Below are 17,232 nucleotides of genomic sequence, written 5' to 3' on the forward strand. Positions count from 1 at the left end.
CCCCTCCCCTCCAGCCCTGCACAGCCAGGTTAGGCTCTGACTTGCCGTGACCCTGCTTGGGACAAGTGGCTCAGACAGTGTGTGTGCTTTAAGCATGAACTTAAATAAAATATTACATTTGAATTTTTACACTTTACCTATAGTAAGCGTTAGCAGGTGGTATTTACATGCTCCTACCTCACCTACCTCAAATTATGTGTGTAGAATCAAAAGATCACATTTTTTGCTCAGTATATGACCATCCCATAGCACCCTGTTCGCAAACAAGTCCTTATATAAATGGGTGATTTAAAGACTTAAAAAACTTGAGTCAATGGAGGAAACTGATCTCTTTTTCATTATTAAACTTTACAAATGTACATGGCAATATCGTGACCTTCCTTACTTTTAAAGTATGTTTACTTTAGAGCAGGTGGAAAAATTATTAGGGATTAAGGCTGTCAACCCTGCTTCTGAAACTTGAAGTACTGCAAGCAATATGCTGCTTAGTGTCATCCAAACAATTCTGGTGTATATTATTACTCAGGTGTGTGGCACTCCACAGGAATTTGCCCCCTTCTTGATCACACTGGGTCGATCAGCTTTCATCAGCATTCCCATTTTCACATGGATTCCGATGTCAGTCATGAACACAAAAGTTGCTAAGAACCCAAAAGCCTAAACAAAGAACAGAAACATGACTTGGACAACATATCAGTATATGTATGAGATGTAGTCATTTATTATTCATCATTTTTCCAAATGTCCTGTAACAGCAGAATTGCATTAAAATAATTTTTAGGATATAGACTAACCAGCCAATATTCCACTTAAAAAAAAGGGCAGTAATGATCCAGCAGTGTGAAAGCATTGTAAAACTAAAAATCTCCAGAAGTTTTCTAAAATCACTGGAATTTTAAGGAAAAGACACCAGCAAAGCAGTGAGAGCAAGAAGACCTGAAGGTATCATACCATGGCAGTCATCTCCAACTGGGTCCTGTCGTTGTTGTAAAAAAATACAATGGATGCAATGAAAAAAAGTGCACAAACTGCCATTTTGGTGAACAGTTCCTGCAGAAAGACAAACATTAGTAACTACAAGTTTGCTGGATCGAGGCCCAGGAGTCAGGTTAAGCAAAGTATGAGGAACAAATTGGACAAATATTTTAGATATACAATTATATATAAATGTGTTTAAAAGATTTGCCATAAGTTTGGCTTAATGAGGCAGAGAAATGAGAATTTTTTTACTCTTAAATGGTGTCTTTATTTTTTCCAATACTCAGAACAGCATTTCTCTAGTGTTTTAGTGTAATTTTTTTTCTCCAACAAAGACCTAAAAAAAATTTTTTTCACCAGATAAAACAGTATCTTATTTCTGGTGTTCTCTCCATCCTCTCATTTCTGTTATTAACATGATCCCAGACAAATAAAAGTAGTGCTGACCAGACAGGAGAGCCACGGGATGTCCAGTGTCCTCGGAAGGTCCATAAAGCCCACAATGAGGAAGAGAAGTGTGAAGAGGGAGGCTGTGAAGCTGGCAAACTCAAAGTAGTAAAGGGGCAAACAGGATGTGCAAGTGATGATGAGCTCCTCCAGGATGAAAGCAGTTAAGGACAGGAGCTGCCCAAAATTAGATGGATGCACCGAAGACAGAGCATCAGTTATGACTAGTTATGGACAGGGTTGTGCATTCATTTGCTGAGCTGCTGCTGTTGCCTGAAGCAAACTGCAAATATTAGCAATTTACTGATAACATTAACCCCCATGCTGGACAAGACCCCAGAGACCACCGACCCCTCACCTCCAGCAATGAAGCCAGCAATCTAAACTGCTTCACCAGCAATCCAAGCCTGCTTGGTGAGACTTGGCTGCCCCCTTGCATGCAGAGCTACAGTCCTCTCCCACAGTCTAAATACATCTGATTTGCATCTAGTGCACAACCCATGTTAGTTCTGCTTCCTGGCTGTAGGGCTGCCAAGCATGGGCTGTCATCCTGCTCCCGTCTCAAAATGTAGCAGGCCAGCAACAGATGGGCTTTTGAACAACTTCAGAAGCTCCTTTTCACAATCACATCGTGTCAATTCTGTGGTCACCGGAAACACCTTCTGACCCCATGCATCTGAACTACTCTTCACACCATATGAAAGCATGAACCCAGATTATTTATTATTTATTTATTAATTAATTATATAATTTATTATTACATTATTTCCAAAAGATGTCAACCATAAGAAGAAGAAGATTGTCAAGAGCTTCTGATGGGCATCTGTGCCACCATGGAACTCCAATTTGAAACATGAGCCAATACAACACCTCTCTGGTAGCTGGAGAAAAACCTGGGGGCCATTTAAAGCATAGAAGGCAAACTTCTGTTACACAAACACTTTTGCATAGTCATTTGAATTTGCAAAGGAAATTTTGTCAGGACAGCACAGAGAAACTTCACATTAGCATCTGCTGTGGCCTGCAGGTCGAGCAACAATTTAATAGAACTTCAGTAAGTTCACAAGATCATTTCTGTCAAAGGCAGCACCTAGTTGTCCTCATGACTGAACGCTGGCCTCCGTTTTCAGTATTTCTTCAGTCAGTGTAGCTTTTTATAATTCTGTGATATAGTGTTTAGGAAGTCACTGGATATTTATAGTTTTACCAAGTAGTGTTCTCCAGTGCAACGTTAAGCTTTACAGAAACAGCTAGGATAAGGACCTTGCTCACAGGTACTGCAGCTGGAGGTGGGATTCAAACCTGTACCTTTGGGTCCAAAGGTAGTAGCTGTAAGCACTACGCTACCACCTTAATAAACGGTTCCTAAAGATCCTTCTTCATAAATCCCACACAAGCTGTGTCACTATTACACTTAGACTGTCAAACGGGGGGGGGGAGGTGTCACGCGGACACAGCTGCAACATTGACACAACAGTTTTACTTTACTTACTTAACTAGCTTTACTTACTTTAAGTTGTACTTTACACTGCTTCACATTTTTCACCTGAGCCGACAACTTGTGAGTTGTGTTGTTGTTCCCAGACTACAGTCCATTGATTGAAATGATTGATCATGATCATGTATTCATGCGGTGACACGCGTTCCTCCAAGTGGTTAGGGTAGTATAGTATGATTTACATGACACGTATGCCCCAAAGCAGCCGCAATGACTCAGTGTTTCTTGATTTGCCCCTTTTAACTCCTTATCATATCGTATCAGCGTTCTTCAAACAATTTACATACACACACAGAAAGCGCCACTCCGGGAACCGCCGGCTCTCGATCCTCGCGTAAAAAGACAGAGCAGGACGGAACGCGAACCGCCCGGCAGCCCCGACTTCCAAGTTACACACTTCCCTTATCACACATTTTTCTCACATGTCACGTGCACTTATGAAATAAGTGTACTGTCTCTCTGTTACGTATCTTTTCATTGCACGTTCAGTAAAGGTTTCCACGCAACGACTTCTGATCGCATGGCACAGTTTTTCACACAGTTGAGTTGCCAACTAAAGTTTCTGACAGTCACTGTCACTCGCACTACGAGACTCGTAAATCATGTGTAATGTGAAAGTGCATGACTGATCATGTTCGGTTCAGTGCGGAGCTGCCGCTCGGCTCTTCCTCAATCGCTGCACCATGAACTATGATGATGGAATATGAATCATGCCTACCAGTTCGACGACTGTAAAGACAATATGCGATCCGCCGACACTGACACCCGGCAGTTCCACTTCCTTCGTTTTTGGCGCGTGAGACTCGTTTTTACTCTGATTTACTGTGCTCGATACCATGGCGAACGCGACACACAGTCCAGCAGCAGAAGTGAGAGTGCCTGTGCCTGTGACTCCCAGCGCGTGGAGGGCGGAGCTCCTGCGGAATGCCTCAACTAGTGTGCTGTGCCGGGCGGGAAAAGAAAAAATGGGGCATGTGCGCAGCCGGCGCACTTAGACTCGTGCTGTGAGCACCGCGTCCCGTGGGACGAAGGCTCATATAGCCCGGTTGTACCACTAGGAGACAAAAGTTTGCTCAGTAAAAAGTCGCTTCTGAAGTTCCATCTAAATGAGCCGCGCTGGATGCGGCTCCAAGACCCAGGAGTGCAGCACTTGTTGTGGAGCACTGACCAGTGCCAGTGGTCACTGGGTATCACACAGTGCGGTAGCTCATCTGATCGTGGTATGACCCCCCCGACCTCCTCCCGTACCAGACCATGCAGAATCCTTCCCAGTGGGCACGAAACGTGGAAGAAACGGTTTACAAGTGATATGAACTATGATATGGAATATGAATACAGGGACATATGGCGTTAGGCAATTTGAAACACGTGACTATTAAGACGTGGAAAATATTCCGCAGAGTTTAAATCACTATATAAAATTAAATTTCCAAATTTCCCACATCTTGCTCGGCTGAAGAGAAACAAAATACACTATCACTTGAAATTAGTTACAACACTTTTATTCAAATGTGTTTTGCATGAAAAACTGCAAAAAAAAAATTCAAGATACATGTAAACTTAAAAAAAGGTGTGATGCATATATTTTACTATAAAAAAAAGATTTCTTCAAATTTCAAATAATGTATATGGTGTCCTGCCCTCCTTTCGCTTTGGCGCATTTCTCAGTCTGCTGGCGATGATGCCATGAACCAAGGCTGTGGCATGTACACGGCTTTTAAAGACACTTTCTGTGAATCGAACGAATAAAAAAAAACATTATCTGTTTAGAATCTGAGCTTGTTGAGAATAGTATGCACATTCAGTTGCATGCACTTAAATTCATAAATTGGAAACATTATTACCGATTACTCACCAATTATTAACTTGCGAAGACGAGCTATCTTCTGAAAGGATGCTTTCAGTTTCTCCCCTCTTGATCCCTTCATTTTTAATTTTGGTTTTCATTGGTGGAAAATCTAGAAAAAAATAATTAAGTACAAGATTAAACAAATCATACGTAATGTTTTGTGCTGACTGTTTTTTCTAATAAGAGAACTTCTAAAGTAAATAAACACTGAAAACACAATAAAACCTGTCTTTCAAAAGGATCTTAGCGATGCTCATCAGATCTTGGCTTTAATCTGTGCAGAAATGTGTGTGTGTGTGTGTGTGTGTGTGTGTGTGTGTGTGTGTAAAAGTGACTGGAAAATTAGCATTCCCTGATAATGTTTTTCCTTGTATGTACTGATCGGCCTGTGGCTAAACTAACAATAAATACAAAAGATTTGTGCACTGTAGCAGAGCTAAACCACTTATTTTGTTCTGTCATTGGAAATTTTACATGAGGATATTTACTGGAGGAGGGCACATGGATGTGGTGGTGCAGCAGGTTTGGCCTTTCCCTGCTCTCTGGTGGGTCTGGGATTCAAATCCGGGGGTGCCTTGCGATGGACTAGTGTCCCATCCTAGGCGTCTCCTCTCCCCCACCAGTACTGTGCCCTGTGCTGCCGGGTTAGGCTCCGGTTTGAAGTGACTCTGCTCAGGATAAGCCGTTTCAGTCAATGTGTGTGTGTGCATTTACTGGAAATAAACATCTTTGATGGACTCTTTCTGGAGTTAGCCCTGGAATGAAAATGTGATAGTAAAAATAGAATACTTTGGAAACTTAATGCTATGCAGTTCCATTCCAATAAGGTCTGTCTTGCTCATGCCATGTAAGGAGTTACTGTACCTGCTGCTTTCTTGATCTGATGATCAGTGGTGCCTGCTTAATACAGGCCCAGATCTTTGTGAAGACTGATGTGTACTGTGAGATGACAGCTGTGTCCAGTGAAATCTTTTCGAGGGCAAACGTGATGCCCGGTTAAATCTGTCTGGGGATGACAATGGTGTCTGGCACTGGGGTGAAAGTGATGTATGATGATGTCCATTTAGAGGTGACAGTGATGTCTGGTGGTTGGAACAAGGCAGTGAAATGGTTCTTCTGGGTGTCCTCAACGAACAAGATTGGTTGTACTTCCTCAACAAGGAGTTTGATGGAAGCTGAGACAGTCTCCTTATTTTCAAAGAATTCCTCCTGGAGGATGAAACATCAAAAGCATGGAGCAAAACACATTATTTCAGTCCATTTCAGAAAATAAATTGCCTCCACAGCAACAGTTAAATTCTTCTCATGCTTTTACATTTACATTTATTAATTTAGCAGACGCTTTTCTCCAAAGCAAGATACATCTCGCAGAAATATACAATGAACACTTTTCATCACTTTTAACAATCAAAACAATTTCATGTAGATTTTATGACTTTATATTATATTCTTCATTTTCACACAGTGTGGTCTGAAGAATCTGATGAGGTGCTTCCGGACTGCTTTGAATGCACTGACTGGGAGGTATTAAAGAATGCTGCTATATGCGAGGACTGCACTGTTGACCTTGTGACTACACCTCAGCTGTAACCAGCTACATTAGCACCTGCGTCGACAACACTGTGCCCACCAAACAGGTCCGGACATACCCCAACCAAAAGCAGTGGATAAACTGTGAAGTTCGATCCATGCTGCGTGCCCGCTCTACTGCATTCACCTCAGGTAATGCCAGTGACTACAAGAAGACCAGGTATGATCTTCGTAGAGTCATTAGGATTGCCAAGAAGGAATACAGACTGAGACTGGAGTGTCATAACATGACTGCTGATACCTGGCGCATGTGGCAGGGATTACAGAATATCACAGACTATCGGAGCAGAAGCAGGTGTAAGATCACTAACAGCTGCTTCACACTTGACGAATTCAACAAATTCTTTGTCGGTTTCGAGGTTCTCAACAACAAACCACTGGGTATTAAACTGACTGGTGGGAACACACAGAATCCACCATTCAGAGTTTCATTGGCAGCTGTGGCAAAGACTTTTGGGAAAATAAACCCAAGGAAATCAGCCAGCTCAGACAACATCCCTGGACGGGTACTCAGAACTTGCTCATTGGTGCTAGCTGATGTTTTTATGGAAATATTCAATTCGTCCCTCGCACAAGCCTCAGTTCCCACCTACTTAAAGAGGACCACTACCAAAAAACAATACAGGATACTGCCTCAATGACTACCGACCTATTGCACTGACTCCATTAGCGATGAAGTGCTTCGAGAGAATCGTCATGAGTTACATCCAGACCATCATTCTGGACACTCTGGACCCTCTCCAGTTCGCATACAGAGGGAACAGATCCACAGAGGACGCCATCAGCACAACAATACACACTGCCCTCACCCACCTGGAAAACAAGGACAGCTATGTTCAAATTCTCTTTACTGATTATGGCTCAGCTTTCAACACTGTGATACCATTGAAGCTCACCAACAAGCTTTACAATCTCAGTGTGCCACCCACCCTCTGCAATTGGGTCCTGGACTTTCTAATGGACAGACCCCAGTCTGTTAGAATTGGGAACCACACATCCAGGTCAATAACCATAAACACAGGAACTCCGCAGGGCTGCGTGCTGAGCCCCATGCTCTACACACTCTTCACCCACAATTGTGTAGGCTCCTAGAACAACACCAGCATCATCAAATTTGCTGATGACTATAGAGTTATTGGACTGATTACGGGAGGTGATGAGTGAGCATGCAGAAGGGAGGTGGTTGACCTAGTGAAGTTGTGCCAGGACAACAATTTCTCCCTGCATGTCAACAAAACAAAGGAGATGACTGTCGATCCACGGAAGAGGAGGGAGCAGCACTCAACATTGCATATTGGTGAAACGGAGGTGGAGAGAGTGAGCAGCTTCAGATTCCTGGGTGTTCATATTATTGAGGATCTCACCTGGTCTCATAACACTACACATCTGGTTAAGAAATCACATCAGTGTCTGCACTTCTTGAGAAGGCAGAGGAAATTTGGCATGCCAAGCCGAATCCTCAGAAGCTTCTAGAGGTATGCAATTGAGAGCGTCCTCACCAGCGCCATCTCAGTGTGATTTGGAAACTGCATAGCACAGGATCATAAGGCTCTAGAGTGGGTGGTGAGAGCTGGCCAAACCATAACTGGAACAGCTTTACCAACACTGGAGAGCCTCTACCAGGCCAGAGCCATCAGGAGAGCCATCAACATCATCAAGGACATTAGTCACCCCCAGCACAGCCTTTTCACACTCTTACCATCAGACAGATGTTATAGGAGTGTTAAAGCCAGAACTTCAAGGCTGAAACACAGTTTTTACCCACAGGCCATCAGGCTTGTGAACAATACCCATCCACTGCCTCTTCCCCCATTATTACAGGCACAGATTACCCTCTGATCCTGAGAGGTGTCAACTAGCCCATCCTACACACACACACAGTCTGAACCACTTGTCCCATACAGGGGTCGCTGGGAGCCAGAGCCAGCAACTCAGGGCATAAGGCTGGAGGGGGAGGGGACATACCCAGGATGGGACACCGTCCGTCACAAGGCACCCCAAGCAGGACTCAAAACCCAGACCCACCGGAGAGCAGGACCTGGTCCAACCCACTGCGCCACTGCACCACCACACCCCCCGACACTAAACTCTTGAATCTTGAATTCAGCAATATTGTCTGAAAAGTACAAACAATAATCTCACAACAGTTTTAAGGGTTTTCTTTGATATTTTGCTTTAAATTAGCCTACACGAATTTCACTCACCAGGGGAATGTTTACATTTATTCATGTAGCAGATACTTTTACATTTACATTTACACTTACATTTATTAATTTAGCAGATGCTTTTGTCCAAAGCGACGTACATCTCGGCAAAAGTACAATTTATGTATTACATTAAGAGAAGGAGACATAGCTGCAGACATGAAAGTCTCAAGTAAACCTAGTTTGTTACCTACTACTTGCTGCGCCAAGGTTCATCGTTCAAGCAGGTGCATAAAACACAGGACAGACAAATTTTCACCAAAGTGACATACACACACACACACACACATTTTCAGAACCGCTTGTCCCATACGGGGTCACGGAGCCAACCCGGTAACACAGGGCGTAAGGCCAGAGGGGGAGGGGACACACCCAGGACGGGACGCCAGTCCGTCGCAAGGCACCCCAAGCGGGATTCGAACCCCAGACCCACCGGAGAGGAGGACTGTGGTCCAACCCACTACGCCACCGCACCCCCGGCAAGTGACATACATCTCAGAGAAATACAATTTTTGCATTACAATAGGAGAGAGACATAGTTGCAGATGTGTGATTCTTAAGTATACTACAGTTAGCTTCTTTTGCATCAGCTGTGTCATGCACAAAAAATTTCTTTTTCTTGTTGTCTCTTAGGTAAAATGTATTGATCATACATTTACATTTACATTTACATTTATTCATTTAGCAGACGCTTTTGTCCAAAGTGACGTACTTCTCAGCAAAAGTACAATTTATGCATTACATTAAGAGAAGGACATATAGCTGCAGGCATGAAAGTCTCAAGCAAACCTATTTGTTCCCTACCACTTGCTGCACTGAGGTTCGTTGATCAAGTAGGTGCATAAAACACAGGATCGACAAATCCCGATACCCTCCCACCATTTTTTTTTTTTTTTAAATATTATAAGATACAAATAACCAAGTACAATGCTGAAATAGTGGCTGAATAAAGGTTGTATCTGGGGATGCTTATGGAGTTACAATGTGTGAACAGTTACACTGTAAATGAGCTGGAGAGATCTTGGGCGAAGTGGATCTGGAAAAGGTGAGTTTTCAGACCCTTCCTGAAAGTAGACAGAGTTTCCACAGTTCTGAGTGACAAGGGGAGGTCATTCCACCACAACCTCTGAGCTTTAACTACTATCTGCAGTGTACAATGTAAACATGGAAGATATGTATGTGCAAAGTCCTGCAGAGGTAGATTGGATCTATTCACAGTTTAAAGGGGGTGTGTGTTTCTGTGTGCAAGGTATGCAGAGGTAGTCTGTAGTTTCTGATGTTATTTGCTTTTTTTGTGTGTAGGATGGGGTAGTTGACACCTCTCATACTATCTGCAAGGATGGTTGGAAGGGGAGGGGACACAGCTAGGATAGGATGCCAGTCCATCACAGGGCGCCAGTCAATCACAGGGCACCCCAAGCAGGACTTGAACCCCAGACCCAGCAGAGAGCAGAACCTGGCCAAACCCAGTGTGCCACTGTGCCCCCACACCCTCTTCTCCCTATGCAACTTGACTAAAAGCCTCGTTAGTTCTCATCGCCGGTGGTTGTGGAGTATACAAAGTAATTCTTCCATTCAAAAACCTTTCACAACACATCTTTCACATGAATGAGAACCTTTGATACACTTCAAAAATGATCTTGCTGGCACATTGCAAATGAAGCATTTGATTGACACAGTCAAAACTTTGTCCACGAGCTTCACTCCTGACATTCTCAATCTGGAGCATTCTTGCAAAAAATCTTCAAGGAAATCATTTACACTATTTGGTTTTGATTTCCCTAAATAGATGGCTACTAAGAAAGGACAAAACTGCAGAATTACACCAGTACTGGCCAAAACTGAGTTTATGGACTTGAAGAGGGGCATACCATCAACATTCACATGCAACTCAGTTGAAGCATGATCATGGAAGTATGCAGGGTTATTTGCTAGTATTCACTCTATACGTATTTTAAGGCCAAAGTAGGAATAATTTCCTCTACACTTCTCACACAGTAACTGACCTTGGTGTCAAGAGAAATGTGCATGGGTCCTTAGGAAACTGATGTCCTACTCTTCGAAGGAGCATTAACATTTCAGCAATGGCAGATCAGGAAAATTTTGCATGTCCTTTTTTTGAAACTCTAGAACTCGACTGCATGTACAGACAAAAATACAGAAATAGTGGGTCCTAATAGACCTTTTCTCACTCTGCGCATCCACATAGTAGGTGGGCATTAATTACACAGACCCCACTTCGAGTAACTAGGTTATTGTGTGGTCTGTCGAGAAGTTGTGGTTTGCTACTGTATTAAGGACTGTATCAGTAAGTAAATGGATTAATATAATTAAACAAACTTTTATTGGGAAGTCAAAATAAAAAAAAAAAGGTAAAAAAATCAACATTAGAACATGAAGAACCTCACACACACACACACACATTTTCAGAACCAGCTTGCCCCTTACGGGGTCACGGAGCCTACCCGGCAACACAGGGCGTAAGGCCAGAGGGGGAGGGGACACACCCATGGACAGGACGCCAGTCCGCCGCAAGGCACCCCAAGCGGGACTTGAACCCCAGACCCACCGGAGAGCAGGACTGTGGTCCAACCCACTGCGCCACCGCACCACATGAAGAATCTAATTTTTCTAAATTTTATAGCCTTTTCAGGAGATATTTATATAAAAAATGTATTTAATTATTAGACTTGTTTAAATACTTCACATGTAGCTGTGTCTATATTATTGAATATATAAATACTATATGGCATTAAGAACACCTGACATCTTATCAAATATTTTTCTTGAATAAAAATATTAGTATTTTTATTTTAGTTTACTATATTCATAAAATGTGGTGCGGTGGCGCAGTGGGTTGGACCACAGTCCTGCTCTCCAGTGGGTCTGGGGTTCAAGTCCCGCTTGGGGTGCCTTGTGACGGACTGGCGTCCCGTCCTGGGTGTGTCCCCTCCCCCTCCTGTGTTGCCGGGTAGGCTCCGTGACCCCGTATGGGACAAGCGGTTCTGAAAATGTGTGTGTGTGTGTGTATATTCATAAAAACACGAAGTCTTGTCAACATTATTTTTCAGAAGCCGTAATAAAACACTTTTTAAATTTAAATTTCAGCCAACACTGGTCAATTAATCTCTACATCATCACTTCTTTAAATGACTTTAACAGGTATAAATGGTGCATTTTTACCTTTGAAAAGTTGTGTAACTATTCACTCACACACACACACACACACACACACAATGTCTACAACTGCTTGTCCCGAGCAGAGTCGCAGCGACCCAGAGCCTAACCCAACAACAAACGGCGCAAGGCTGGAGGAGGAGGGAACACACCCTGGATGGGTGCAACTATTCAATACCACTAAACCATTTAACAACACAAAAGCGGCTGAGGCAACATTATTTTACACCTCTTGAGCCTTGATCTTCCTTACCAGAGAAAGACTTGGAAAAGGTCTTTTTCCACGACTTCCACATACAGACAAGGAAGGTTGGGGTTGAGTTCTAAAATTCCACATGAACTCCACATTCCTTTAATATGTCTTTCCCATGTTGGACTCACATGAAATCTGTGTGGGTATCAGGTGAAAATTGGTGGATCCACCACTTCACCAAATATCCACAAAAAAATCCACGTGGATTTCATGATTTGTGCCCACTGCGTTAGTAATGCTTTTTGTACTAATGTTACTCCTAGATTGTAATTCCTGTATATCACTGAATGTAATGACAATAGCGGTGACATAACTAGAAAAATTAAAATTACACCTTTAAATTACAATATCAGGCCCACAGCCTATCTGTACATTGTATTTACATTTACGTAGTTTCATGAGGTTAAAGTGAAAATTCTGTAAGAAAACAATAGAATTCGAAGTAAAAATGTTTAAGAACTATGCAAAAATTTTTAGTTTTCACATCACAGTGGTGCTGCAGTGGTACTGCAGTGGGTTAGCCTGGGTCCTGCTTTCTGGTGGGTCTGGGGTTCAAGTCCTGCTTGGGGTGCTTTGTGACAGACTGCTGTCCTGTTCTGGATGTGTCCCCTCCCCCTCTGGCATAAGGCATGCCCTGTGTTGCTGGGTTAGGTTCCGGCTCCCTGTGCCCCCAAATGGGACAAGTGGTTGAGAAAATGTGCGTGTGTTATTGATATTCACAAATACTAATTACCACATTCTACATTGTAGCTAAAACACCAGAAAATGTGACAAAATCAGCAAGTAAAAACAGAGGCAGTGATGAAAATGAGCATGTGCAGACAAAAACCACATGATTCAAAGCATCATTGTAATTGGGAAATAATGACAACTCTGAGCCGAGCGCATTAGAAGATTCAGAAAGTAAATTAGCATAGAGTTTTACCCTTGTAAGTAAACTGATACCTGTAAGCTGGGCTTTATTACGAAAAAATGTTTTTGTTGTTATAACTAACTGCAGGGATATTTTTATTAAAAATAATACATTTCTGTTGAAAAACTGCACAAAATTTTATGGCTGACAAACAAAATGACAGCTGTGGTCTCTTTTAAACAGCTGGGTCAAGGGTCTGACAATTGTTGAGTTGCTGGAAGTTTCTCATAGTAAGATCCAAAAAAAATGATGTTCTTTCAAAGTATGAGACCAAAGCTGTTAGGCTGTTATACACTAAGTCAGAAGTCAGGCTGTGTCTGCTGTGGGAGTGATCAGATATGACACAGCTGGACTTCCCTGAGTGACGCAGCCCCGCAGCACCGGGAAGGGCAGCTGCATGGTGACTGACCTCAAACTCCACAGCATGGCGTGCTCCTGAGCAGCAAGCATGCGTGGAATCCATCTGAGGCTGCATGTGTAACATTGTCAGCTACAGCTCCAATATGAAAGATGGGTGCCATTACAACAAAGAAGTTAAAAAATGTGATTATGAGTGTATAAAGGAGCCGCACCAGCTAGGACAAAAGTACAAATAACACAAATACAGGAGTGTCCAATGGAGCCACAGGTCCTTGATACTTGAGCGCTCATGTGTAGAGGTGGTCATAATGAACCTCGTAGCGAATTAAGTGAAATGTAAAAACAAACAACAATGAAGCTGCTAAAAGTCTAATCTATCGCTATATTATAGTTCAACTTTGCACTCAGCTCAGTAGATGTTATTTCATAACAAGCTGGATAAGTAGTGGATGCCCAAGACCGGAACTGAGTATTAATATTATTGTAATTTTACTGATTTTATACCAGTTTTCTTCTAGGTTGGTTGTGTCCAAAGGGGGTGCAGTGGCACAGTGGGTTTGGCCTGTGCCTGCTCTCTGGTGGGTCTGGGGCTCAAGTCTCGCTTGAGGTGCCTTGCGAAGGATTGGCATCCCATCCTGGGTGTGTCCCCTCCCCCTCTAGTCTTGTGCCCTGTGCTGCCGGGTTAGGCTCTGGCTCGCCGCAACCCTGCTTGGGACAAGCAGTTTCAGTCAATGTGTGTGTGTGGTTGTGGCCAGTTGGGCAACAGCCAGCATTTTTGGGGAAAATAAAGACAAACTAAGCTGGAGAAGACAGTTTTTTCATTCCCAGGGCAGCAAGAAATTCGGGGTAGTGTACTGTACTGCACTGCACTAAACTAAGCCATTGGTCAGACACAGTCCAAGGCAGAAGGTTGGGCAGCTTCACCAATGGTCATGATAAAATGGTCCAAAATCTTACAAAAAAGCAGCAGTTTAGTGACTCCTAGGGGGATGTGGAGAGAGACAGTCCAGCTGACATGTATCTCAAATAGACATTTATAGCCGAAAGAGCAGACCTTTTAAACCGTGGACAACAGTGGTGCATGACAGGCCATGCTGAGCCATGGCCTGCTAGTGGCTGTCTCACACTAAACAAAGGGGACTGGTGCATGCGCTCAGTAGACACCACTTTATTGAATGGTTACACACAAGATCCAGAGATCACAGCACAACACCTGGAACACAGGACCAGTAACGCTCAAGTTATACATCGGTTGTACAATGTGTCCCCCATCTTCCTCACAAAGAGCACTGCCCCCTAATGGCGACGTGGTGCACTGCATCTGCAAGCACTTGGAGTGATCACAGCGAACGGGACACAAACTCTGTAATTTCCCAGGTGACAGATGACAATGAAAAGGGTGTGTGAAACATTTAATTTTCCCCCCCTTGTTTTTTTTTTATTGCTTGCAAATTCTTTAGTCTTCCTTCTGCTTCTACTTATTCCCTCATCATGTGTCCTCAGCAGTCCGGCAAACAACTGTCTAATTGGTATATTTAAATTTGTACTAATAATCCCACAGTGGGCTGCATGGACCTACAAACACACAAAATAACAACTAATAACTTTAGCCAATTTATCCCACTTTAAAAAAGAAATAAATAAAAACATACTGTGAATTGATTACACCCCGTATGAACAGTAGCACAGATGTCACAAATTTCCCTTCTGCTTCCTCAAGATGACCCACTGAGGATTTACATTCCCGCCTTTGGCCACAGCAACATGCATTTTATGTGCAGCGGGTTCAAGCTAAGCTTTAATACTGGGAATTTTGAGCAACTTTGAGCTGAAATAAAATCGGCTCCTGTGGCCGAGCAGGAAGGTACTCCCTGACGGGAGCAACTACCCCTTTGTGGTAACAAACATAGGTAAACAAAGTAAACTAGAGGCAGTGGCCACATCCGTCCATGGACTCCAGAGCTGGAGCCTCCTGCTCACACTCCCCGTAGGCCATCCCTCCAGCCTGCCGAGTTCTCCTTTCCTGACTGTGGCAGACCTCCCGTGAACAGGGTGGTCACAGAGAATTCCACTAGTGTGTCTGCGCAAGAAGGAAGGAGAAAAAGACAGACAGGGGTTGGGGATGGGGAGACTGGCGCGTGAGGAGGAGAGGGGTAGCGGAGCCCTGCCAAGCCGCCCTCCCTCCCTTTCACTCTCAGGATTCCTCCGTGTCGCCAGGAGGTGCCACAGAAGTGGTGGACGGAGCATCTGGGTCAGACTTGCTGGAGATGCGGTCCAGTTCAGCCTGCACGTCCGTCAAACCCAGCTTGGACCCTGCCGACAGAGGGACAGACTGGGCATGATGGGTGGGTTCCTGGCATCTGGGCACATGCAGCTAATTATCACAAGTTTCACTGAATTTCACATTTTATTTATATTTATTTACCACCTGTCCTTTAGACCCAATCCCCATTAAATTACTGAAAGCCACAGTTTCCGTGCTTGCAGACCCTATTGTTAATATTAATACGTTGTTACTAAATGGCTGTGTTTCAAAAGCTTTTAAAATCGCTGTTATTAGACCCCTACTAAAGAAATCGGATCTGGATTGTAATAACCCATGTAATTATAGACCTATCTCCAATCTACCGTTTTTCTCCAAAATTCTAGAAAAAATTGTAGCTTCCCAAATTGTAAAATATCTTAATCATCATAATATATTTGAAAAATTTCAGTCTGGTTTCCGCACTGGTCACAGCACTGAAACGGCGCTCACACGTGTTGTTAATGATATTCTCATCTCTTCTGATGCTGGTTAGATCTCTATTGTTATGTTACTGGACTTGAGTGCTGCGTTTGATACTGTAGACCATAGTATCTTACTGAGTAGACTTGGAAACCTGGTTGGACTAAGAGGTATCGTTCTGAAGTGGTTTGAATCATATCTAGCTAATCGTGAACAATTTGTACTGAAATCTGATGACTGCACCCCCTCATCTCAACTATGTTTCAGTATGGTGTGCAACAGGGCTCTGTGTTAGGGCCATTACTGTTCTCACTCTATATGTTACCATTGGGTGACATTATTCGCAAACACAACATGAATTTCCATTCGTATGCCGATGACACACAGCTATATGTATCGTTTAAGGCCGATGATCCATCACATGTGGTGTCGTTAGCTAATTGTTTTACCAATATAAAATTATGGATGAGTAAAACATTTTATCTCTAAATGCCAGTAGAACAGAGGTACTTGTGGTGGGTGGTGATGCCAAAACTCTCAACATATCATGTCAATCTTTACAACAAATGGTATTAGCTTCAAGCGTATAGACTGTGTAAAGGATTTGGGTGTCCTGCTGGATGGAAAGCTGTCATTTGTATCTCATGTAAATGCTTTGACTCAGTTGTGCTTCCTTCAGTTAAGAAACAGCTAAATTACGGAGATTCCTTCGTAGACAGGATGCTGAGAAACTGGTTCATGCTTTTGTTTCAAGCAGGCTGGATTATTGTAATGCTTTATTGTCAGGTTGTTCATACCAGACTGTATCAAGGCTACAACTGGTGCAAAATTCCTGCTGCGAGAATTATCACTAGAATTAGGAAGTTTGACCATATAACACCAGTACTTAAATCGTTACATTGGCTCCCGGTCACATTTATAGTTGACTATAAAATCCTGCTTTTGACCTATAAGCAGTACATGGCATTGCTTTGGCTTACCTTTGTGAGATTATTGATTCTTATATCCCAGGATGATATCTTCGTTCATTAGATGTAGGTTACCTTAAAGTACCTGTGATCAATAAGACCTCAGCAGGAGGTCGTGCCTTTAGTTACAGAGCACCTAAACTGTGGAATAGTCTACCAGTTACAGTCAGAAATGCATATTCACTCAGGCATTCCACCTTGAAATGTAATTGCACTTGCCTTGGTTGTTTTTTACCACCTTTATAACAATGCATAATAAAATAACTCAAG

The 17,232-nt window shown here is 43.1% G+C and overlaps 2 protein-coding genes across 2 annotated transcripts in view; both read right to left on the reverse strand.

The window, feature by feature from the left end:
• Positions 1–65: 65 nt before the first annotated feature.
• LOC108927855 (CKLF-like MARVEL transmembrane domain-containing protein 6) lies at positions 66–3,883 on the reverse strand. Its single transcript, XM_018741449.1, has 4 exons — positions 3,642–3,883; positions 1,426–1,602; positions 952–1,050; positions 66–657 (listed from the first exon to the last, which is right to left on the reverse strand). The coding sequence occupies exons 1-4, from the start codon at positions 3,759–3,761 to the stop codon at positions 523–525; spliced, it is 531 nt and encodes a 176-aa protein (XP_018596965.1). The 5' UTR covers positions 3,762–3,883; the 3' UTR covers positions 66–522.
• Positions 3,884–14,423: 10,540 nt separating this feature from the next.
• LOC108927967 (cytoplasmic dynein 1 light intermediate chain 1-like) overlaps positions 14,424–17,232 on the reverse strand; it is a 35,055-nt gene continuing 32,246 nt past the window's right edge. The window contains exon 13 of the mRNA XM_029248468.1: positions 14,424–15,582. Within this exon, the coding sequence (XP_029104301.1) occupies positions 15,464–15,582 (119 nt within the window). The 3' untranslated portion in view covers positions 14,424–15,463. The remainder of the gene's footprint in view (positions 15,583–17,232) is intronic.

This window comes from Scleropages formosus, chromosome 23 (genome assembly GCF_900964775.1).
Source record: "Scleropages formosus chromosome 23, fSclFor1.1, whole genome shotgun sequence".
NCBI classification, from domain to species: Eukaryota; Metazoa; Chordata; class Actinopteri; order Osteoglossiformes; family Osteoglossidae; genus Scleropages; species Scleropages formosus.